A 26,178-nucleotide genomic window follows, 5' to 3' on the forward strand; every position below is an offset into this window, starting at 1 on the left:
AAGGGGCATGGCATTCATGAAAAATTTATTGGCCAAACAGCAGAGAGAATCAAGCATCATTTTCACTGCAACATCACGTACTAGTGATGCCAAGATATCCTCCAACACAGCTTACATCATTGCACCACTTGTTTGTAAACAGAACGAGGAAAGGCTTGCCAGACAGTTAGACAGTACCTCTTTAGATGTGACTCAATCTCAGTAATTTATAGTCATTCATTAACCACTTGTAATTTATAACAGTAAAGCTGGTTTCTTCACTTCAATCAAAAGCTGATCATTTTTCTTTGGCATTAAAACAGTTGGGTAGTGTAAATCTGTATCTCTCTTCCCCCAAAAGGTTGTGGATGCTGGGTCAATTGAAATGATCAAAACTGAGATAGATAGATTTTGTTAGGTAAGGGTATCAAGGGATATGGATCAAAGGCAGGTAAATATGGTTGATCTATACCTCAACTCCAATGTAATTAAATGGCAGAAGAAGCTCGAGGGGCTGAAAGGCCTATTCCTTTTCCTATGTTCTTATTGGCCTTTTGAGTGCAGAATGGATTTATTAAAAAGGCACAATTTTTTGTGGGTAAGGGAGGAAGGGATGCTGGTTAATAAAATCAGTCAAAATACAGGTAAACAAATTCGGTAAAAATTCTAAATGTTGTTGAATCTGATTTTTCAGAATCAATTTTTTTTCTCTGTTCCATCATTACTTTCTGCAATGAAAGGCAGCAGAACGGTACAAAATTAGTAAAATGGGGCCTCCAGTGAGCAGAAGCAGATGTACAGGCGGTGATAATATGTAACAATTCCAATCATTAGCCCTTTCAGCAATAACAGAAAATGTGAATCTCCATCTAGCAGACCATGCACGTTCTAACATTATATTTGAAAGATGGTGGGATAACACATTAACTCTTAACTTGAGTGGCTAGAGTGTATTGGAACACTAGCAGCAGAGTGGAGTGATGCAGGCTCAATTCCTCACTCCATTTAGTTCCTAACCTTGGTCATACCACCACAGGGAGGTTTGTGGGAGAGGGAGGAAGTAAAATTGAATGAGTTGCCACCGCCAGGACACTGCCACCTGTCTCCTAGCAATCGGTTAAGTGTAGCACTGGTGGTGATTTGGGATCTGCTGGCAGTAAAAGGAGCACAGACAGCCCAACAGGATGTAAGGAGTCGCACAACACCAGGTTATAGTCCAACAGCTTTATTTGAAATCACAAGCTTTCGGAGCTTTGCTCCTTCGTCAGGTGAGTGAAGGATTCCATAAAGTCATAGCATATATAGTCAGAGAACAATGTCTGGTGATTACAGATAATCTTTCCAACTGCCCGTTATCACACCTCGGCAGAGAGATAATCACAGCACTCAAAAGGAGTGGATGGCAGCCTTCGAGACACACGACAACGCAAAATCGTCGAGCAGAAATTGATAGCCAAGTTCCGCACCCATGAGGACGGCCTCAACCGGGATCTTGGGTTCATGTCACGCTACATGTAACCCCGCCAGCGAAAAAAAGTTATCTGTTTTTAATACAACTGGTCATTCTCTCTCTCTCTCTGTCGTTGTGATCTGACCTCTTGTGTATTCAGTATTCTTGGATGTAATGTTTCCCTGACTAACAGTCTGAACACCATCCACTCCTTTGATTGCTGTGATTATATCTCTGCCGAGGTGTGATAACGGGCAGTTGGAAAGATTATCTGTAATCACCAGGCATTGTTCTCTGACTATATATGCTATGACTTTATGGAACCCTTCACTCACCTGACGAAGGAGCAAAGCTCCGAAAGCTTGTGATTTCAAATAAAGCTGTTGGACTATAACCTGGTGTTGTGCGACTCCTTACATTTGTCCACTCCAGTCCATCACCGGCATCTCCACATCACAGCCCAACATGAAGCAGTGAGCAGAGAAAATAAAATGGGGGAGGAGGGGCAAGAAGGTGATGCTCTGATGGGATGGAACGTTCTTTAAAAAGACAAAACAAAGCCAATAAAAAAAAAACACATGTGGAGTTAAGGAGAAACTACAGTTGGATGTTACAAGCTGGACATGCCAGGGCATATTGGGGTAAAAAGTAGTTCATGCCCAAACTTGGAGATTATAAAAATTAAGCTGGGATGACTTGACAGGATAGTAATTGTTATTCTTTTCTGGGTTTTCAAAGGCTGTCCACAGAGGAAGCTGTGCAATGGACCGAATCATTCAGCGTACTTCTGGCTCATAAGTGTAAGTATGGTGATAATTTCATGTACCAACTGGAACAATAAATACAATGGCAGCGGTTATTAATGAACCATCATTCTAGAACTGATTCAACACCGCAATGAAAGGAAGACAAGAGCTGACACGAGATAATATCACCCCAAAGCACACTTACTTTGCTAATTTAACTGTATGATTCTGGTAGTAATAATATTAAAACAAACATTTTTACTTTTAGTTCTTTGTTAGTTTTGTTATACAGTGGGTCCCATTTAATTTTACTGAGTGATTGGGGGTAATTTTAACCCCCAAGAACGGGTGGGAAGTTAAAATAATAGCTTTTTGGAGTGGGACCGTATCCCGGTTCCAACGCACTCAATTCTGAGTTTGACCCAGGCAGGTTTGGATATGTGCGCACAACAGACACCTGGATGTCTTGTCCTCACTTAAAGCCAGCGGGCCGATACTTCAAGGGGCAATGTACCGCATTGAAATAGTTGAGGTACTTAATGTTTTGTGTATTACAAAAGTAAAATGAATTTAACCTGACCTGTTCGGGTTTCCCATTGCCTCTGATTCATGTCAGGTGAAAGCAGGTGGGAAGGGCCAGATCCATGAGGTGAATGCCTTTATCGCACTGCTTGTGGGCCCGGAGGAGCAGGAATGCTTCATCCAGGCCCAACAAACTCACCTGGCACAACATGACCCCTGCAATCGGCCGCTCCCCCCCACCAATGTCGTCCATGTCCCACCACCTCAATCGCTCTCTCTCCTTCCCGCCCCTGCTCTGATTTGCCTGTCAATCTGGCTGCCTGGTGCTTGGGAAACCCAGAAGCTCAAATACTCACTTTCAATTGAGTTGAGATTACAGATTGCGCTTCTCAGTCAATTCGCTTCTGGGGTCCTCACGCGAATATCTACAGACACGCGGAGTCCTCGGCTCAGAGATAAAATCATGCCCATTTTGTCAGCACGGAAAGCTGTTTTGTAATTAACCAGGCAATTAAATTAAATTAAGAAGTACTGACCTACCGAACAAAACGTTGGACAAACTGGAGTGCACACTGACCTTTCCACCGCATTAGCACTTGGCTATAATGTAGAGAAGGATCACATGGGATAAACTACCATTTGGAGTTTATGCAAATGAATCAATGATGAAGGAAATGATGCAAATACAAGGCTTCAGGCCATTAAATGGTTTAACAAGGAATGGAAGCACAGAAGCAGGTTTGCAAATAACTTTTATGCAGTTCAACATTTAAAAAAATACGATGGGGCCAAATTTTGTCTTCAGGTTGATATCAGTTCTAGATGCTTTAAAATATGTGCTAATCCCACCCAAGAGGTTCAGTACAAATTTCATTCAGTTCTCCAGCTTAGACAAATTTGCATCATTATTTACAACTCCAGGTGCAAACTCAGATAGTTCCAGGAGTGACACCATGGAATCATAGAACAATACAGCGCAGAAGGAGGCCAATCGGCCCATCGTGCCTATGCCGGCTCTTGAGCTATTCAATGAGTCCTACTCACTAGCAGTAAAAGAGGAAAAATTGCTAGTTAATAAAATTTAAAGGGACGGGGACAATTAAAGGGGAGTGTTACAATGGGGTCAAAAGCTTCTGGAGAGCATCTCAACCCATCAGCAGCCTTTGCCGAGGCTTTAGGACGGGGAATTAAGAAATGGTAGATCAGGGGAAAGGGGAGACCTAGATACGGCCATAAGTCGGCAGACAAGTGATGGAGGAGCCCAACTTCTGCCCCTTTCAACCCCCCCTCCCGTCTGATGCCTGCTGAAGTTGATGTGGCGTTGCATGAGCTGCTCACCAGGAGGGTTGATCACTGTGCCACTCCACGGTGACATCCCATAAGGTCAGCGCTGCAGCATGCCTGCAAGGAAGTGCAGCCAAGTTTTAAGACCACAGCTGACCATTACTGTCCCCTGCACGTGCAAGCTCTCTGCTGTAGGGTAGCCGCAGGTGTCCTTGCAGCAGATGGTACAGTTTAGCATTTGCCCATCTGCTGACTCAGTCCGAGAAGACAAACCCCCCCCCCCCGCCGCCCCCTTACCCCACAGTCATTGACAAGTAGGTGCTGCATAAATGGTTGGTTAGCATCTTTTCGATTCAGGCCAATCTGACAACACTGGCCCCTTGATTACCTTGGCCGTACCTTTATTCAATCCGTTCCACATAAAGCAGGACAGGCTTTGATTGAGGTGCTTCTGAAGAACCATCCTGCATCCAAATATTGTAGTGAAGCCATTGGGGATCTTCTGACGCAGCTTCCTTTGGGAAGAGAGGCCTCTTCCAGCACTACATCTTCCAAAGCAAGGTGATTTCACGTTTCCATACAGATACCAAGTTGCATGTGCCAGATGGAGGGCACAGAGCACCTCTCTGACAGCCAAACCTGCCTCATTACCCTTCCATTGGGTGCTCCTCTTCCTCCGAACATGCGAGCTCACAGGATTCCCAATGGCGCCTAGAAAGGGAGCTTGGTGGAGGGGTGGGTTGGGGTGAAGTGAATAATTAACAACTAGCACAAAGTCTCATAATAGTCAGCTGGGTATAAAGAAAAAATGATTAAAAAAGAGAGCACAGAAATGGCATACAAAAAAAACTTACCTGCACTGCTGTGGGTCTTTTAAAGGCCCTCCTACCTGAAAGGAAGGGAACCTCAGGGCAGAACTGTCAGCTTTCCTGGGCATGCTGGGAACCTGGCACCCAACATGTCCCCTGGCAGCAAAATGGAGCAGCGCTCTTCCCCACCCCCTAATGAAGCTCCTCCCAAATAGAAGAAAAAGACACTATTTGAATTGTTCACAATCCACATCTTGAGTTAAGGTTACACAAGACTACAGATCTAGGTCATATTTTCCAACCTCCAATCCATTCTATTTAACCTGGGTATGACTAATTGCACTGCTTTGGTTAGCTGTCTGAGCAACAGCCATTCAAATCAGTGACCATCTCTCCATTTTCACATTGACACTTAATACTGCTTTTTTATATACAGTTACCATCACCAGTAAGCTTTCAGGGGCCGATTGGTCAAAAATTCAGAGATCTTGTACTTTGCTGCATTTAAATGAAGTATGTTTTAGTCTACACATATTTGATTGAAGCCAGATCAATTGGACGATTCACTTACTTTGCAGGAAGAGGGAGACTTTATTCCTGAGCTAATGGGGGGAGAAACCTCATGCATCATCTTGGCTCAGTCGTTAGCATTCTTACCTCTGGGTCTGATCGTTGTGGAGTCGAGTCTCACACCAAGAGTGCATAATCTAGACTGACAGCCCAGTACAGTACTGAGGGAAGGCTGCATTGTCTGAAGTGCCACCTTTCGAATAATTTTATAAATCAAAGTGAAGCACTTTGAGACATCTGAGTGATGCAATAAGACACAAATAAATGCAATTCTTTCTTCCATGGCCATCCATTTAATGTATTTGCAACATAAATGGTGGTGGTATGTTGTAATGAGCATACCTCAGCCCAAATCATTGCTTTTAGCAGTGGAAGGAATAAAGGGGAAGGACATTGTTCTTGGGTGGATTGGAGCGAAGGCAAACTGTTGAATACTGAGGAGGATGCTCCTTTCTCACTTTTACCCCCTCCCAGGCTACTGGCAGCAATTCTTTCTGGCGTTGGCCTTAGTGCCTCAGTACACTAGATGTTACATTGAGTCAAGGTATGCATCTTGAAACGGTACAATAAGGTGATGGGAAAACATATAAAACATTATTGCATTCCTGTATAAAAATAGATTTTTTTTCGTGACAGGGAAACCTGTGCTTATAGAATGAAGCCATCAATCTTTAATGGTTCAATACAAATCTAAATACTGATCTAAATATCAAAAAAAACTTCAAAATTACAAGAACTGCAACAAATATGTGGAAGTTTAATATGTTTACTGAGTAGTGCAGTGATCCCAGAAAAAAAAATGGTGGACAATAGTAAAAGCCCAAGTCTGGCAAAAGAATAGTTTACTGTGCAAGATCTTGAGGTCAGAAATGTTACTGTATTACATGTGGCCAAGTCCTTAAAAAAACCCTTTGTTCACTTCCAAACATCTTAAAGCCAGCTGGATAATGTAAACAGAAGCAAAGTTGCAGCATGACTGTGAAAGTTGGAGATGTTAAGTCACTGGGGCCTGTCCCATTGCTCTGGAATCCCAGAGTATGGCTCAAAAACAGGGTCAAACCAAGGTTGTGTTACCAGCAGTAGGCCATGGGAAAAGAACTCTGGTCACATGCTCTGTTACGTTTCTCACGAACGCATCTTCTCATGCATCTTAAATGGTTATTATGTGATCCTTATTAAACAGACATGGTAACAAGATATATTGGACCTCAAAGCTGCAAATGTCTGCACACACATAGGGGTCTTTGGGAGTTTAGGGAGTATTGCAAATAAAGGAAACGATGCAAAGCTATTGGCCTAGAAATTCAGTCGCACAATGCCTGGTCTTCCTGCGCTAAACGGCCTCCTAAGCCTCCAATATTACAGGCAGGAAATGCATGCTCATTACGAGCTGGAAGTGTGCCGCCCGCCATATTGGTAAAGGCCAAAAATCGTCATGCAGTGCCCACACCTGAATCCGGTGTTAGACTCTTTGCATATGCAAATAAGAGGCCTAATGCCCGTTTGAGGCCCGCTCTGCAAGATTGGTTTGCCCTGAGGTAGCTGGCACCAGCTGCACTCAGGAAAACCAGGTCTACATGCAGCCTGACGGGCGGACCTTAAAGGGATTTTTAAATATATTTACACCTACATTCAAAAAACGCGGGCCACTGCAGGCCACCATTCCCTCAGCGATCGCCGCCACTGTCTCCCTCGCCGATGCTACACCCCCCTCAATCGCAGTCGTTTCTCCCCCACTCCGATCGGCGCTATGACCTCCCCCAACCCCCAGCCACCGCTACCTTCCCGACCTGATCCTCCCTACCATTGAACTGGTGACCAGTAAGGAGTTAGTGAGGCCCAGGCCCAATATCTGGTGTGCCTTGGGCCTCACCATTTAGGCGCAGTGAGTTTTATCTCTGGAATTTCTAGGCCATTGTCTATTACACAACATGATTCATTAAAAACAATCTCAAAAGAGGAGTTATTCAAATCTAAACAATATCATTGTAGGTGTAAGTTCTGTTTAATTGAAGCTTTGGATTTGGTCTGCTTGCATTATAGATTAGCTGAAATTTAAAGCCTAAAATGTAGGGAGAGCTTCCAGTGGATAGAAGGGTGCGATTGGACACTTAGTAAACCCTGAGTGTGTCAGATGCAAGGTTCACTAGATTAGTTCCTGGGATGAGAGGGTTGTCCTATGAAGAGAGGTTGAATAGAATGGGCCTATTCTCTCTGGAATTTAGAAGAATGAGAGATGATCTCATTGAAACATAAGATTATGAGGGGGCTTGACAGGGTAGATGCTGAGAGATTGTTTCCCCGGCTAAAGAGTCTAGAACTAGGGGGCATAGTCTCAGGATGAGGGGTCGGCCATTCAAGACTGAGATGAGGAGGAATTTCTTCACACAGAGTTGTGAATCTTTGGAATTCTTAAGCCCAGCGGTCGGTGGATGTTGAGTCATTGAATATATTCAAGACTAAGATGGATAGATTTTTGGACTCTAGGGGAATCGAGGAATATGGGGAGTGGGCGGGAAAGTAGAGTTGAGGTCAAAGATCAGCCATGAACTGATTGAATGGCGGAGCAGGCTCGAGGGGCTGTATGGCCTACTCCTGCTCCTATTTCTTAATTTCTTATGACCCCCACTAAATCATCAGCCATGCAACATAACATAAATGGAACATAGGATTTTAAATGTCAGACATCACCATGCTATTACAACTGCTGAAACTTTCCGAAGATCAAGGCAGATTTTTTTTTTGGCAAAACTAACAAATCGGTGTCAGAAATGTGCTGAATTTACATGCACGGACTGGCAAAATTTGTTTTTTGTACATGGCCGTGCACAAGGTCATTTTTTTAATTTTAAAAAGAGGGCAAGCTGATTGCAAATCAGACATGGTGATTGGACCAAAACTCCAACCACTCACAATTTGACTCAATTAAGATTTGGAAAAAGGTTTTGGTAGCCCTTGTCACACCTGCAAAAACAGGTCACAAAAACATTCCTTTTGCCAAAATAATGGTGGCGTCATACAGCTATCACTATTTCCATGTGCTTCTGCAGGTATTGGGCATGCAAGCTGGAAATTCCTAATGAAGTTGCCCCTTTAAAATGTTACTGCACACAGAAATTATATTTACAGTTTGTTATGGGAGGATTTTTTTGTGAAACCTTTTAGATAATATTGATCCCAGCAACAGCAACAACAAATAGAAAAATAAAACGTTAAGCTGTCTTGGCATCCCTTCCCCTTTCCAGATGGTCTGGCTGCCTTCAGAGCATTCCTCCGCTCAGAGTATAGTGAGGAGAACATCGAGTTCTGGCTGGCCTGTGAGGACTACAAGAAAACCAAGTCACCTGCAAAACTGACTTCGAAAGCAAAGAAGATTTACTCAGAATTTATAGATGTTCAAGCTCCAAGAGAGGCAAGTATTTGATTGTAAAATAAAACACCAGACTGCAGTGACGTAAAGTGTTTAATTTCTTACTTCCAACTGCAGATGAGGTTACACCTGACCTAAAGATCTCTGGTCCCTGTGTCGAATTTCAGTGTACTGAACCAGTTCCCATTTAGAATTACAATTCCCCAAAACAGGCCTAGCGCAAAAATGCATAACCCTGAAGCAGTTATTATAAAAAGTTATATGATCATTTGCCAGAATTAGCTAATTAAAAATCTATTTGCTTGAGCATTAAAAGGGGCAGTATCTTCACAAAAAAAGTAGCTTGTTTACCAGCGCATAATGATGATGACATAAATTGAATGCATCATCACACCACTTAGATGCAATCTCACGGTGATAAAAACCGTATTGAAAGAAAAGAAAGGCCTGTATTTATATAGTGCCTTTCATGACCTCAGGACGTCCCAAATGCAGCCAATGTATATGGCTCTTCTCTCTCCCCAACCCCCAAAATTGGACAGTGAGGACTAAGCCCATCATTGGGCAAAAACATATCTCCCTCAACTGTTCTTTTCCCCAATGTCAGCACACGTCCACAGCAACCAGCATAACCTCGGGTCGATTCTCTTCCTCAGATAAACATTGATTTTCAAACACGAGAGCTCACCAGGAAGAACCTGCTGGAGCCAAGCCACTCCTGCTTTGACGATGCACAAAAAAGAATCTACAGCCTAATGGAAAGGGACTCTTATCCCAGGTTCCTGAGGTCAAAGGTTTACTTGGATGTGCTAAACCAAACCCAGAGCAACAGCCAAACGCAAAGGAGGTTCAGCTAAGAAAGGCTGCACAAAGCAAATTGTACACGCGGAGTTCTGTCCTATTCCATTGTCTGCGCCATTCAAGTCATGAATTTTACTCTGCTGGTGTAAATTATTGTTGCAGTGAAGATGGGATAGATGGAAAACTTTCCTCTTGGTGCTCCCTTGCTCTTGGTTTCCAACCATTACATGGAATGCAGTTTCTTTTGACAGCAAATCTTTGCCCAAATGGACTTATCCCAGTGCCAGTCTCCTGTGCCCCAACTTACTTTTGCCTTCAAGTTATTTAAAAATATTTAGGATAATAGTTCTGTTTTTTAACCATCCAAGGCTTGTCGAAACACCTATTCCTACCCGTAAATCTTTGAACTGTAAAGGCGCTCGAAGATCAAATATACAACGTTTAAGTGCACATGTATTTAAGTGTTCAAAGTTTTAAAAAAAAATTAAATTAAGACATTGGTGTTTGTGATACAATGTGCATTTGTTGGCTGAACACTGTGCAAGTGAAAAAGACATACAATTTTATTGCATTTCTATTTGTATATTTATCATCCCCGCCCCCTTCAGTCCGAGTGTATTTATTAAATGAGACATTGAATAAAATGTGTTCGTCAAAACAAATCATTGTCTTTACTGGGACAACTTTGTATCTGGGACATGTGTGGCTTTATCATTTCAGTATAAAACTTTGAACAGGAAAAAAATGATTGAGATAAAGGTCAATCTGTTGCAATAGGATTTAACAGCGTATTTAACTGCACTTTAATACACTTGATGTCCAAATCCATGGGATATAGTACACTCATTATTTGATTGATTATATTCTGCTCTAAATCAATAATCAGTGGTCTTAACAGTATAGAAATATTTCAAAGTAGAAGCTTTTACTCAATTCCTTTATATTAAATTCCAGTGAACATGAGATCTATTTTTCTTACCATTTGCTTCTTTTCTCCCCCTCCTGTGCTGAAGGTTTTGACCCGTACAGGAGTATTGTCCCTCAGGTGCTTTGCCAACCCCTAGTCCATTCTTTGTATCTGTAAAGCTGGACAACATTTATTTAATTACCAGGGATCCCATAGCCAAGCCTGGTCTTTCGTCATCCGACATCCACATGCCCACACTTTATAGTAGGAGTCACTGGGAGGAATCTAGTTTGGGAACCATTGCTAGCCCAGGGGTGCCAAGACCATTTGCAGTGCCCCATTCTGCTGCCCTGGCTATGATCAGCTACCCAAGCATAGACCAAGGATTGAACCTGGCACCCTGCTGGTCTCTATCATTTAGTACCACCCCATAGTGCCCCTTCCCACCAGGCTGTACCATGGAATCATAGAAAATTTACAGCACAGAAGGAGGCCATTCAGCCCATCGTGTCCGCGCCGGCTGAGAAACGAGCCACCCAGCTTAATCCCACTTTCCCGCATTTGGTCCGTAGCCCTGCAGGTCACAGCTCTTCAGGTGCACATCCAGGTATTTTTTTTAAATGAGTTGAAGGTTTCTGCATCTACCACCCTCTCAGGCAGTGAGTTCCAGACCCCCCATCACCCTCTGGGTGAAAAAGTGTTTCCTCATTTCTGCTCTAATCCTTCTACCAATCACTTTATTTCTATGCCCCCTGGTTATTGACCCCTCCGCTAAGGGAAATAGGTAATTCCTATCCACTCTATCTAGGCCCCTCATAATTTTGTACACCTCAATCAAATCACCCCTCAGCCTCCTCTGTTCCAAGGAAAACAACCCCAGCCTATCCAATCTGTTGTCATAGCTAAAATTCTCCAGTCCTGGCAACATCCTCGTAAATCTCGTCTGCACCCTCTCGAATGAAATTACATCCTTCCTGTAATATGGTGACCAGAACTGTGCGCAGTACTCAAGCTATGGCCTAACTAATGTTTTATACAGTTCCAGTGTAACATCCCTGCTTTTATATTCTATGCCTCGGCTAATAAAGGAAGGCATTCCATATGCCTTCTTAACCACCTTATCTAACTGTCCTGCTACTTTCAGGGATCTGTGGACATGCACTCCAAGGTCCCTCACTTCCTCTACACCTCTTAGTATCCTCCCATTTACTGTGTATTCCCTTGCCTTGTTTGCTCTCCCCAAATGCATTACCTCACACTTCTCCGGATTGAACTCCATTTGCCACTTTTCTGCACATCTGACCAGTCCATTGATATTTTCCTGCAGTCTACAGCTTTCCTCCTCACTATCAACCACACGGCCTATCTTTGTGTCATCAGCAAATTTCTTAATCATGCCCCCTATGTTTAAGTCCAAACCGTTAACGTATACGACAAAAAGAAAAGGACCTAGTACCGAGCCCTGCGGCACCCCACTGGAAACAGCCTTCCAGTCACAAAAACACCTGTCGACCATTACCCTTTGCTTCCTGCCACTGAGCCCATTTTGGATCCAATTTGCCACATTCCCTTGGATCCCATGGCCTTTACTTTTTTGATCAATCTGCCATGTGGGACCTAGTCAAAAGCCTTTCTAAAATCCATGTAGACTACATCAATTGTGTTACCCTCATCGATCCTCCTTGTCACCTAATCGAAGGTTAGTCAGGTTAGTCAGATATGACCACCCCTTAACAAATCCGTGCTGACTGTCCTTGATTAGTCCATGTCTTTCTAAGTGACAGTTTATCCTGTCCCTCAGAATTGATTCCAATAATTTGCCCACCTCCGAGGTTAGGCTGACTGGCCTGTAATTACTCGGTCTATCCTTCACTCCCTTTTTAGACAACGGGACAATGTTAGCAGTCCTCCAATCCTCCGGCACTATGCCTGTATCCAGTGAAGTTTGGAAAATGATTGTTAAAGCCTCCACTATTTCCTCCCTGCTTTCTTTTAACAGCCTAGGATACATTTCATCCGGCCCTGGTGATTTATCCACTTTCAAAGATGCTAATCCCCTTGCTACTTCTTCTCTCACTATGTTTATCCCATCCAATATTTCACACTCCTCCTCCTTAACTTCAATCTCTGCATCATCCCTCTCTTTTGTGAAGACAGATGCAAAGTATTCATTTAGAACCATACCCACATCTTCCACCTCCACACATAGTTTACATTTTTGGTCTCTAATAGGCCCTACTATTTCCTTAGTTATCCTCTTAATGTATTTATAAAACATCTTTGGGTTTTCTTTGATTTTACCTGCTAATATTTTTTCACGCCCTCTCTTTGCGTTCCTAATTTCCTTCTTAACTTCACTCCCGCACTTTGTATACTTCTCTAAGCTTTCTGTAGTATTGTGTTCCCGGTGTCTATCATAGGCTTTCTTTTCTGCCTTATCTTCCCCTGAATGCTTCTTGACATCCAGGGGGCTCTAGATTTGGCAGCCCGTCCCTTTTTCTTTTTGGGAACATGTTTACCCTCAACCCCTTGAATCATCCCTTTGAATGTCTCCCACTGCTCTGACACTGATATACCTTCAAGTAGCTGTTTCCAGTTTACTTCTGCTAAATCACTTCCCAGTTTAGTAAAATTGGCCTTTCCCCAATTGAAAACTTTAACTCTTGTTCCGTCTTTGTCCTTTTCCATAACAATGCTAAAACTAACTGTATTATGATCACTACACCAAAATGCTCTCCCACTGCTACTTCTTCGACCTGCCCCTCTTCATTTCCTAGAACTAAATCCAGAACTGCCCCCCACACCACCCCTGCTCGTTAGGCTTGCTACATACTGGCGAAAAAAATTCTCCTGTATGCAATTTAAGAATTCTGTGCCCTCTATACCAGTCACACTGTTTGTATCCCAGTTAATATTAGGGTAGTTGAAATCCTCTACTATTACTGCCCTATTGTATTTGCACTTCAGAAATCTGCCTACATATTTGCTCCTCTATCTCCCTCTGACTGTTTGGGGGTCTGTAGTACACTCCCAGCAGTGTGACTGCCCCTTTTTTGTTCCTCAGCTCAACCCATAAGGCCTCATTTGATGCTCCTTCTAAAATATCATCCCTCCTCACAACTGTAATTGTTTCCTTAATCAAAATTGCCACCCCCCTCCTTTTTAATCCCCCTCTCTATTGCATTTGAAAACCCTGTATCCAGGGACGTTGAGTTGCCAGTCCTGCCCCTCTTTAAGCCAGATAACCATAACAACCGTAGTATCACAGTAGGTACAGTGCAGGAGGAGACCATCCTGCCTATGCCGGCTCTTTGAAAGACCTATCCAATTAGTCCCATTCCCCTGCTCTTTCCTCAATAGCACTGCAAATTTTTCCTCTTTAAGTATTTATCCGATTCCCTTTTGAAAGATACCATTGAATCTGCTTCCACCACCCTTTCAGGCAATGCATTCCAGCTCGTGCACAAAATAATGTTTCCTCATGTCACCTCTGGCTCTTTTGCCAATCACCTTTAATCTGTGTCCTCTGGTTACCGACCCTTCTGCCACTGGAAAAAGTTTCTCCTTATTTACTCTATCAAAACTGTTCATGATTTTGAACACCTCTATCAAATCTCCCCTTAACCTTCTCTGTTTTAAAGAGAACAACCCCAGCTTCTCCAATCTCTCCACATAACTGAAGTTCCTCATCCCTGGCACCATTCTAGTAAATCTCTTCTGCACCTTCTCAAAGGCCTTGACATCCTTCCTAAAGTGTGGTGCCCAGAATTGAACACAATACTTCAGCTGGGGCCTAACCAGTGTTATAAAGGTTTAGCCTAACTTCCTTGCTTTTGTACTTTATGCCTCTATTAATAAAGCCCAGGATCCCATATGCTTTTATAAAAAAAAAAAGCCTTCCCAACTTGTTCTGCCACCTTCAAGGATTTGTGTCTGAGCACCCCCAGTCTCTCTGTTCCTGCACCCCCTTTAAAATTGTACCATTTAGTTTATATTACCACTCCTCATTCTTCCTACCAATGTGTATCACTTCATACTTCTCAGTTAAATTTCATCTGCCATGTGTCTGTCCATTTCAGTCCGCCTACGTCCTCTGTTACTATCCTCCACATTGTTTCCTACACTTCCGAGTTTCGTGTCATCTGTAAACTTCAAAATTATCTCCTCTATAACCAAGTCCAGGTCATTAACATATATCAAAAATTAAGGAATCTTACAACACCAGGTTGTAGTCCAACAGTTTTATTTGAAAATCACAAGCTTTCGGAGGCTCCGAAAGCTTGTGATTTTCAAATAAAACTGTTGGACTATAACCTGGTGTTGTAAGATTCCTTACATTTGTCAACCCCAGTCCATCACCGGCATCTCCACATTATATCAAAAAGAGCAGTGGTCCTAATATTGATCCCTTGGGAACACCAGTAATACTTCCATCCTGTCTGAAAAATAACCTTTCACCACTATTTCCTGCATTCTGTCCCTTAGCCAATTTTGTATCCATGCTGCCACTGTCCTTTTAATCCCATGGGCTTTAATTTTGCTGATAAGTCTATCATGTGGTACTTTATCAAATGCCTTTTGAAAGTCCATATACGCAACATCAATTGCACTACCCTCATCAACCCTTTCCGTTACTTCATCAAAGAACTCAATCAAGTTAGTCAAACATGATTTTCCTTTAACAATTCCATACTGAATTTCATGTATTAGCCCATACTTTTCCAAGTGACAATTAATTTTGTCCCAGATCATTGTCTCTAAAAGTTTCCCCACCACCGGCGTTAGGCTGACTGGCCTGTGATTTCTGGGTTTATCCCTTGTGCCCTTTTTTGAGCAGGGGTGTAACATTTGCAACCCGCAGTCCCCTGGCACTGTCCCCATATCGAAGGAGGATTGGAAATTTGTGGCTAGCGCCTCTGCAATTTCCACCCTTACTTCCCTCAGTAACCTAGGATGCTTCCCATCTGGACTGGGTGACTTTTCTACTTTGAGTACTGCCAATCTTTTAAGTATCTCCTCTTTATCTATTTTTATCCTATCCAATATCGCTACTACCTCCTCCTTTACTGCTACAATGGCAGCATCCTCTTCTCTAGTGAAGACAGATGCAAAGTATTAATTTAATAACTCAGCCAGGCCCTCTGCCTCCACAAGAAGATCTCCTTTTTTGACCCTATATCAGTCCCACTCTTCCTTTGACTATCCTTTTACTATTTATATGTTTATAATAGACTTTTGGGTTCCCTTTTATGTTAGCCGCTAATCTATTCTCATATTCTCTTTGCCCCTCATTTCCTTTTTTAAATCTCCTCTACTTTCTGTATTCAGCCTGGTTCTTTACTCTATTATGAACCTTACATTCGTCATAAGCCTCCTTTTTCTGTTTCATTTTAACCTCTATCTCTTTAGTCATCCAGGGAGCTCTAGCTTTGGATCCCCTTCCTTCCCCCCTCGTAGGGATGTGTCTACACTGTACCCGAACCAACTCCTCCTTGAAGGCCTCCCATTGTTCAATTACTGTTTTGATTCTTAATCCACCTGGGCAAGATCCCTTTTTAACTCACTGAAATTTGCCCTCTTCCAGTTAAGTATTTTCACATTTGATTGTTCCTTGTCCTTTTCCATAACTATTTTAAATCTAATGATATTATGATCACTCTTCCCCAAATGCTTCTCCACTGCCCCACTTCATTCCCCAGAACTAGATCCAGTACTGTTTCCTCCCTGGTTGGGCTGGAAACACATTGAACCAGAAAGTTCTCAAACACATTTCAGGAATTCCTCCCCCTCTTTGCCCTTTACACTGTTACTGTCCCAGTCTATATTGGGATAATTGAAGTCCCCCATTATCACTACTCTATAATTCTTGCATCATTCTGTAATTTGCCTACAAATTTGCTCCTCTATCTCCTTCCCACTATTTGCCTATAGTATACACCCAGTAATGTAATAGCTCCTCTATTGTTCCTTAATTCTAACCAAATAGATTCTGTCTTTGACCCCTCAACTACTTCATCCCTTTCCAGTGCTATAATAGGTTCTTTGATCAATACTGCCACCGCCCCTTCTTTCCTTCCCTATCTTTCCTGAATACCCTGTAGCCAGGAATATTAAGTACCCGATCCTCCCCTTCTTTGAGCCAGGTCCCAGTTATCGCCACTATATCATAGTCCCATTTGGCAACTTGAGCCTGCAGCTCACCAACCTTATTTACAACACTGCATGCATTTACGCACATGCACTCCAGACTGCCTCGGATTTGCCCCCTGTCTGATCCTTCCTATTTCTGAACTATTCTTTACTTGTCCCTCCCAGTCCTCTGTGCACCTTGTTTCTCCTCTCTAATGTTTCATCCTGGTGCCCATCCTCCTGCCAAATTAGTTTAAGCCCTCCCCCACAGCATTGATTAACCACCCCATGAGGACATTGGTCCCAGCTCTGTTGAGGTGCAACCCTTCTGTCTTGAACACATCCCTCCAACCCAGAATTGGTCCCAGTGCCCCAGGAATCTGAAGTCCTCCCTCGTGCACCATTGCTCCAGCCACACATTAACCTGTCTTACCCTACTATTCCTATACTCACTAGCACGTGGCACTGGGAGTAATCCAGAGATTCCTACCTTTATTGTCCTGCTTTTAAGACTTCCTCCCTAGCTCTTGAAAATCTGACTGCAGGACCTCGACCCTTTTCCTTCCTACGTCATTGGTTCCCACATGGACCACGACTTCTTGCTGTTCCCCTTCCCCCCTCAAAATGTTCTGCACCCTCTCCATGATGTCCTTTATCCTGGCACCAGGGAGGCAACACACCATGCGGGACTCATGCCAGCGGTTGGAGAAATGCCTCTCTATCCCCTGACTATCAAATCCCCTATAACAACTGTATTTCTTTTGCATTTCGTGTGCAGTAAAGTCTCCCACGGTGCCGTGATTTGCTCCTGACTGCACTCCCCCAAGTCAACACTGAATACCGGTTTGTGAGTGCCACACTCCCTGGGGACTCCTGCACTGCCTGCCTGTTCCTCCTAGTCTGCCTGGCGGTCACCCATTCCCTCTCCGCCTGAACTCTCTGTAGCTGCGGTGTAACTACCTCCTGAAACGTGCTTTCCACGAAACCCTCAGGTTCCTGGATGCACTGTAGTGAAGCCAGCCACCACTCAAGCTCAAACTCTGAGCTCGAGTTCGAGCAGCTGGCGGCACTTCCCGAACATATGGTTTTCCAGGACACACGAAGTGTTCTGGAGTTCAGGCCCCAGCTGTCCTGCCATGTTAGCAACAGTTATTTAAACTGATGGTTTAGCTTTAAGGCAAGTTACGGTTTATCAAACTCTGAAAAAACACGAACCAACCATTAAAGACACTAACCACTAAGAGCAATAACCACCAAAAACACTAACCAATGAACTAAATATTTACTGACTTACCCTCGACAATCCTCCTTGTCTTGTGACGTCACTCTGACTATTTCGATTCCTCTTGTGCCTCCCTTTATGCTCCACTCAGTCTTATTTTTCAATTCTATGTTTTTTTTAAATTGAAGTTTTAAAAGTTGATTAGTTTATAGTTCCTTGGTTTAAAATCATTTAGCACCTCCTTCCCCCTAATTCTTACACTCACCAAATTCCCAGTTGGAAGCCCTCATTCTATTAGCAATTCACTCCGTTAGAGGTTCACTCTCTGTCTTTACCGATCTCTGTGCTCAACCTCTGTCTATTTATAGAGAGTGGACAAAGGAAAGTCACATAAACATGGTTAGCATTTGATCAGATTTACACCGAAAAAAATCTTTCATTGTGTTTGCACCACAGGATCAGTATTTTTTAAATGGTTTACAGGAACCTCTCTTCCCCCTCCCTTGCATTTGCAGAACATCACATTCCCTCTTTCAATAACTGCTGGAAGATAGGCCCTCATTTCCGCTGGGGGTCTCGGTCTCCAGCTGTTTGGTGTCACCAGAAGGCAAGAGGGCAAGTCTAGCGTCTGGGCCGATATCTTCTCGACAACAAGTCTGTTTTTATTTCTGTGCAGTAGTTCTGACTTTCCATCACTCTCCGCTCACGAGGCAAAAAGGGTGAAAATAACAAGGTTTCATTCCTCATGTTGTCCCATCCACAGAAACACTTCAAGTTGAAGTGTTGTGCAATAAGGACACAGTCAGTGATGCCAGTTTGTTTACAAGGACTAGTAGTGCAGTTTAACGGAGATGTGGGTTATTTTTACATTTGGAGGGAGCTGCAATCAATCAGATCTGACCAGTGTGACAGGAGAAAAATAATACAGATCCCATCAATTACACCGTCCACACTTGGCATGGACAACTGCCTCTATCCGGGAAATAGCACTAACCATTCACCATTACCATAGGCGTTAATTACAAAGACACCGCTTATAACGTATTAATCGCGTCAACTATTTCAGGCAGTACTTACTGAACTAAAAGGCTCTGCTGATTTTAACCAAAATGTGGAGATGCCGGTGATGGACTGGGGTTGACAATTGTAAACAATTTTACAACACCAAGTTATAGTCCAACAATTTTATTTGAAATCCACAAGCTTTCGGAGGCTTCCTCCTTCCTCAGGTGAATGTTGTGGAAATGAAATCCTCGAATCCTTCGCATTTATAAATCACAGAACAATGCCTGGTGATTACAGACAGTCTTTCCAACTGCCTGTTGCCACGGCAATCACAGTGTGCAGACAGAGAGGTGTTACCTAAAAGGCCACTGAATATACAAACGACCAAAAAAAGAGAGGCAGAAACAAACATAGAAAAGACAGCAAATGACCCGTTATATTAAAAACAGATAACATTTGTTCGCTGGTGGGGTTACATGTAGCGTGACATGAACCCAAGATCCCGGTTGAGGCCGTCCTCATGGGTGCGGAACTTGGCTATCAATTTCTGCTCGATGATTTTGCGTTGTGGTGTGTCTCGAAGGCCGCCTTGGAGTATGCTTCCCCGAAGGTCGGTGGCTGAATGTCCTTGACTGCTGAAGTGTTCCCTGACTGGGAGAGAACCCTCCTGTCTGGCGATTGTTGCGCGGTGTCCGTTCATCTGTTGTCGCAGTGTCTGCATGGTCTCGCCAATGTACCATGCTCTGGGGCATCCTTTCCTGCAACGTATGAGGTAGACAACGTTGGCCGAGTCACAGGAGTATGAACCATGCACCTGGTGGGTGGTGTCCTCTCGTGTGATGGTGGTATCTGTGTCGATGATCTGGCATGTCTTGCAGAGGTTACCGTGGCAGGTGTCGTGGACGCTGTTCTCCTGAAAGCTGGGTAATTTGCTGCGAACGATGGTCTGTTTGAGGTTGGGTGGCTGTTTAAAGGCGAGTAGTGGAGGTGTGGGGATGACCATAGCGAGGTGTTCGTCGTCGTCGATGACATGTTGAAGGCTGCGGAGAACATGGCGTAGTTTCTCCGCTCCGGGGAAGTACTGGACGACGAAGGGTACTTCAGGCAGTACTTACTGAACTAAAAGGCTCTGCTGATTTTAACCAAAGTCAGGTCTTCAAGCAGTTTCAATCAGAATGTTCACACCTCGTTAAAGTGTGATTACCTTCATCATGAGATTCTGGATGCAATTGCTAACAAGTAGGAGAGGCCGTTAATAAGTGAGATTTCCTGGGGTTTTTCTTTTTAATATGTTGGTTACTTACCTTTTTGGTTTTATTGTCCACCACTTCTAGCAGGCAAATCATGTTAGAACATAAGAAATAGGAGCAGGAGTAGGCCATACGGCCCCTCGAGCCTGCTCCATTAACACCACCGCACCTGCTATAAGCGGTGGGCACTATAATGTGTGATCATTTGTGTAACAAAGCAAAGCATGTAGTGAGTGAGTTAAAAAAGGTGGAATTCAGATTTGAAAATGACTGGGGATTAATTGAAAATACTGGAACTTTAAAAGCAAGAAATTGCCATTAAAATCATCAATGGAATTAATTTTATTTCTCCACATAAACCTTTTTAATAAAATGATATGATTACAATTAAACTCAATAAGACCATTAAAATAGATTTCAAATGTTACTGCACATGACCCGTACCACAAATACCAGCAAACACCAGATAGTATGGGACTAATATCACAGTGTGTTTGATACCAACAAACACCAGATAGTATGGGACTAATATCACAGTGTGTTTGATACCAACAAACACCAGATAGTATGGGACTAATATCACAGTGTGTTTGATACCAGCAGATACCATCAGATAGTATGGGACCACTATATTGTGTTTGATACCAGTAAAAGTTATCAGATAGTATGGAAAACATACACTATGCGGTTGATAATACAGACTCTGTGTAGCACCACAAGTGTTCGTGCCGGCTGAGAAACGAGCCCCCCAGCCTAATCCCACTTTCCCACATTTGGTCCATAGCCCTGCAGGTCACAGCTCTCCAGGTATTTTTTTTAAATGAGTTGAGGGTTTCTGCCTCTACCACCCTCTCAGGCAATGAGTTCCAGACCCCCACCACCCTCTGGGTGAAAAATTCTTTTCCTCATTTTCAGTCTAATCCTTCTACCAATCACTTGAAATCTATGCCCCCTAGTTATTGACCCCTCCGCTAAGGGAAATAGGTCCTTCCTATCCACTCTATCTAGGCCCCTCATAAATTTTGTACACCTCAATCAAATCACCCCTCAGCCTCCTCTGTTCCAAGGAAAACAACTCCAGCCTGTCCAATCTGTCACCATAGCTAAAATTCTCCAGTCCTGGCAACATCCTCGTAAATCTCCTCTGCACCCTTTCTAGTGTAATTACATCCTTCCTGTAATGTGCTGACCAGAACTTTGCGCAGTACTCAAGCTGTGGCCTAACTAATGTTTTATACAGTTCCAGCATAACCTCCCTGCTTTTATATTCTATGCCTCGGCTAATAAAGGAAAGCATTCCATATGCCTTCTTAACCACCTTGTCTACCTGTCCTGCTACCTTCAGGGATCTGTGGACATGCACTCCAAGGTCCCTCACTTCCTCTACACCTCTTAGTATCCTCCCATTTACTGTGTATTCCCTTGCCTTGTTTGCTCTCCCCAAATGCATTACCTCACACTTCTCCGGATTGAACTCCATTTGCCACTTTTCTGCCCATCTGACCAGTCCATTCATATCTTCCTGTAGTCTACAGCTTTCCTCCTCACTATCAACCACACGGCCTACCTTTGTATCATCCGCAAATTTCATAATCATGCCCCCTATGTTTAAGTCCAAATCATTAACGTATGCCACACAAAGCAAAGGACCTAGTACCGAGCCCTGCGGCACCCCACTGGAAACAGCCTTCCAGTCACAAAAACACCCATTGACCAAGATCCTTTGCTTCCTGCCACTGAGCCAATTTTGGATCCAATTTGCCACTTTCCCTTGGATCCCATGGGCCTTTACTTTTTTGATCAATCGGCCATGTAGGACCTTGTCAAAAGCCTTGCTAAAATCCATTAATTGCGCTATCCACTTCGATCCTTCTTGTCACTTCCTCGAAAAATTCAATCAAGTTAGTCAGACACGACCTTCCCTTAGCAAATCCGTGCTGACTGTTCTTGATTAATCAGTGCCTTTCTAAGTGACAGTTTATCCTGTCCCTCAGAATTGATTCCAATAATTTGCCCACCACCGAGGTTAGGCTGATTGGCCTGTAATTATTCGGTCTATCCTTTGCTCCCTTTTTAGACAACGGGACAATGTTAGCAGTCCTCCAATCCTCCGGCACTACGCCTGTATCCAGTGAAGTTTGGAAAATGATTGTTAAAGCCTCCGCTATTTCCTCCCTGGTTACTTTCAACAGCCTGGGATATATTTCATCCGGCCCTTGTGATTTATCCCCTTAATACTTCCTCTCTCACTATGTTTATCCCATCCAATATCTCACACTCCTCCTCCTTAACTTCACTCCCTGCATCATCCCTCTCCTTTGTGAAGACAGATGCAAAGTATTCATTAAGAACCATACCCACATCTTCTGCCTCCACACATAGTTTACATTTTTGGTCTCGAATCGGCCCTATTCTTTCCTTAGTTATCCTCTTGCTCTTAATGTATTTATAAAATATCTTTGGGTTTTCTTTGATTTTACCTGCTAATATTTTTTCATGCCCTCTCTTTGCTTTCCTAATTTCCTTCTTAACTTTACTCCTGCACTTTGTATACTCCTCTAAGCTTTCCGTAGTATTGTGTTCCCGATGTCTATCATAGGCTTTCTTTTTCTGCCTTATCTTCCCCTGAATGCGTCTCGACATCCAGGGGGCTCTAGATTTGGCAGCCCCTCCCTTTTTCTTTTTGGGAACATGTTTACCCTCAACCCCTTGAATCATCCCTTTGAATGTCTCCCACTGCTGACACTGATTTACCTTCAAGTAGCTGTTTCCTGTTTACTTCTGCTAAATCACTTCCCAGTTTAGTAAAATTGGCCTTTCCCCAATTGAAAACTTTAACTCCTGTTCTGTCTTTGTCCTTTTCCATAACTATGCTAAAACTAACTGTATTATGATCACTACCACCAAAATGCTCTCCCACCGCCTCTCGTTGGGCTTGCTATATACTGGCTAAAAAAATTCTCCTGTATGCAATTTAAGAATTCTGTGCCCTCTATACCAGTCACACTGTTTGTATCCCACTTAATATTAGGGTAGTTGAAATCCCCCACTATTTCTGCCCTATTGTTTTTGCACTTCAGAAATTTGCCTACATATTTGCTCCTCTATCTCCCTCTGACTGTTTGGGGGTCTGTAGTACACTCCCAGCAGTGTGACTGTCCTTTTTTTGTTCTTTAGCTCAACCCATAAGGCCTCATTTGATGCTCCTTCTAAAATATCATCCCTCCTCACAACTAATTGTTTCCTTAATCAAAATTGCCACCCCCCTCCTTTTTGATCCCCCTCTCTATCACATCTGAAAACCCTGTATCCAGGGACGTCGAGTTGCCAGTCCTGCCCCTCTTTAAGCCAGATAACCATAACAACCGTAGTATCACAGTAGGTACAGTGCAGGAGGAGACCATCCTGCCTATGCCGGCTCTTTGAAAGACCTATCCAATTAGTCCCATTCCCCTGCTCTTTCCTCAATAGCACTGCAAATTTTTTCTCTTTAAGTATTTATCAATTCCCTTTTGAAAGATACCATTGAATCTGCTTCCACCACCCTTTCAGGCAGTGCATTCCAGCTCGTGCACAAAATAATGTTTCCTCATGTCACCACTGGCTCTTTTGCCAATCACCTTAAATCTGTGTCCTCTGGTTACCGACCCTTCTGCCACTGGAAACAGTTTCTCCTTATTTACTCTATCAAAACTGTTCATGATTTTGAACACCTCTATCAAGTCTCCCCTTAACCTTCTCTGTTCTAAGGAGAACAACCTCAGCTTCTCCAATCTCTCCACATAACTGAAGTCCTTCATCCCTGGTACCATACTAGTAAATCTCTTCTGCACCTCTCTAAGACCTTGACATCCTTCCTAAAGTGTGGTGCCCAGAATTGAACAGTATTCCAGCTGAGGCCTAACCAGTGTTTTATAAAGGTTTAGCCGAACTTCCTTGCTTTTGTACTTTATGCCTCTATTAATAAAGCCCAGGATCCCATATGCTTTTTGAAAAAAAATAGCCTTCCCAACTTGTTCCGCCACCTTTAAGGATTTGTGTTTGTGCACTCCCAGTCTCTCTGTTTGCACCCCCTTTAAAATTGTACCATTTAGTTTATATTACCACTCCTCATTCTTCCTACCAATGTGTATCACTTCATACTTCTCAGTTAAATTTCATCTGCCATGTGTCTGTCCATTTCATCGGTCTGTTGATGTCCTCCAGAAGTCCTTTATTAGATTTCCCAGTTTTATGTCATCTGTAAACTTTGAATTTATAACCTCTATACCCAAGTCCAAGCCATTAACATATATCAAAAAGAGCAGTGGTCCTAACACTGAACCGTGGGGAACACCACTGTATACTTCCCTCCAGTCTGAAAAATAACCTTTCACCACTATTCCCTGCTTTCTGTCCCTTAGCCAATTTTGTATCCACGCTGCCTTGTCCTTTTAATCCCATGGGCTTTAATTTTGCCAGTAAGTCTATTATGTCGTACTTTATCAAATGCCTTTTGAAAGTTCATATACACAACTCTCTGTAGCTGCAGGGTAACTACCTCCTGAAACGTGCTTTCCACAAAACTCTCAGCTTCCTGGATGCACTGTAGTGAAGCCAGCCACCACTCAAGCTCAAACTTTGAGCTCGAGTTCGAGCAGTTGGCGGCACTTCCCGAACATATGGTTTTCCAGGACACACGAAGTGTTCTGGAGTTCCCGCATGACACAGGATGTGCATGTGACAGGCCCCAGCTGTCCTGCCATGTTAGCAACAGTTATTTAAACTGATGGTTTAGCTTTAAGGCAAGTTACGGTTTATCAAACTCTGAAAAAACACGAACCAACCATTAAAGACACTAACCACTAAGAGCAATAACCACCAAAAACACTAACCAATGAACTAAATATTTACTGACTTACCCTCGACAATCCTCCTTGTCTTGTGACGTCACTCTGACTGTTTCGATTCCTCATGTGCCTCCCTTTATGCTCCGCTCAGTCTTATTTTTCAATTCTATGTTTTTTTTAAATTGAAGTTTTAAAAGTTGATTAGTTTATAGTTCCTTGGTTTAAAATCATTTAGCACCTCCTTCCCCCTAATTCTTACACTCACCAAATTCCCAGTTGGAAGCCCTCATTCTATTAGCAATTCACTCCGTTAGAGGTTCACTCTCTGTCTTTACCGATCTCTGTGCTCAACCTCTGTCTATTTACACTGTGCTCATCCTCTGTCTATTTCCACATCATATTTATACAGAGTGGACAAAGGAAAGTCACATAAACATGGTTAGCATTTGATCAGATTTACACCGAAAAAAATCTTTCATTGTGCTTGCACCACAGGATCAGTTTTTTTTTAAATGGTTTACAGGAACCTCTCTTCCCCCTCCCTTGCATTTGCAGAACATCACATTCCCTCTTTCAATAACTGCTGGAAGATAGGCCCTCATTTCCGCTGGGGGTCTCGGTCTCCAGCTGTTTGGTGTCACCAGAAGGCAAGAGGGCAAGTCTAGCGTCTGGGCCGATATCTTCTAGACAACAAGTCTGTTTATCTTTCTGTGCAGTAGTTCTGACTTTCCATCACTCTCCGCTCACGAGGCAAAAAGGGTGAAAATAACAAGGTTTCATTCCTCATGTTGTCCCATCCACAGAAACACTTCAAGTTGAAGTGTTGTGCAATAAGGACACAGTCAGTGATGCCAGTTTGTTTACAAGGACTAGTAGTGCAGTTTAACGGAGATGTGGGTTATTTTTACATTTGGAGGGAGCTGCAATCAATCAGATCTGACCAGTGTGACAGGAGAAAAATAATACAGATCCCATCAATTACACCGTCCACACTTGGCATGGACAACCGCCTCTATCCGGGAAATAGCACTAACCATTCCCCATTACCATAGGCGTTAATTACAAAGACACCGCTTATAACGTATTAATCGCGTCAACTATTTCAGGCAGTACTTACTGAACTAAAAGGCTCTGCTGATTTTAACCAAAGTCAGGTCTTCAAGCAGTTTCAATCAGAATGTTCACACCTCGTTAAAGTGTGATTACCTTCGACATGAGATTCTGGATGCAATTGCTAACAAGTAGGAGAGGCCGTTACTAAGCGAGATTTCCTGGGGGTTTTTTAATAATATGTTGGTTACTTAC

At 43.1% G+C, this 26,178-nt stretch overlaps 1 protein-coding gene and 1 long non-coding RNA gene across 4 annotated transcripts in view; one reads left to right on the forward strand and one right to left on the reverse strand.

Moving 5' to 3' along the window:
- Nucleotides 1-10,193, forward strand: part of LOC137325493 (regulator of G-protein signaling 8-like) — a 38,164-nt gene extending 27,971 nt beyond the window's left edge. For both annotated transcript variants that reach the window (XM_067990652.1, XM_067990653.1), the window contains exons 4-6: nucleotides 2,168-2,229; nucleotides 8,606-8,772; nucleotides 9,387-10,193. In XM_067990652.1, the coding sequence (XP_067846753.1) occupies nucleotides 2,168-2,229; nucleotides 8,606-8,772; nucleotides 9,387-9,587 (430 nt within the window). In that variant the 3' untranslated portion in view covers nucleotides 9,588-10,193. The remainder of the gene's footprint in view (nucleotides 1-2,167; nucleotides 2,230-8,605; nucleotides 8,773-9,386) is intronic.
- Nucleotides 1-25,323, reverse strand: part of LOC137325494 (uncharacterized) — a 117,522-nt gene extending 92,199 nt beyond the window's left edge. Inside the window, exons 1-3 of one of the 2 annotated variants that reach the window (XR_010963886.1) lie at nucleotides 25,139-25,323; nucleotides 24,946-25,039; nucleotides 10,511-10,617 (exon numbers count right to left, since the gene is read on the reverse strand). This is a non-coding gene — a long non-coding RNA (uncharacterized lncRNA). Of the gene's footprint in view, nucleotides 1-10,510; nucleotides 10,618-17,861; nucleotides 17,956-18,054; nucleotides 18,186-24,945; nucleotides 25,040-25,138 lie in introns of those variants that run through there. The other variant, XR_010963885.1, reaches the window with a different exon arrangement.
- Between the last annotated feature and the right edge of the window lie 855 nt (nucleotides 25,324-26,178).

Source organism: Heptranchias perlo, chromosome 9 (assembly GCF_035084215.1).
Source record: "Heptranchias perlo isolate sHepPer1 chromosome 9, sHepPer1.hap1, whole genome shotgun sequence".
Taxonomy (NCBI): domain Eukaryota; kingdom Metazoa; phylum Chordata; class Chondrichthyes; order Hexanchiformes; family Hexanchidae; genus Heptranchias; species Heptranchias perlo.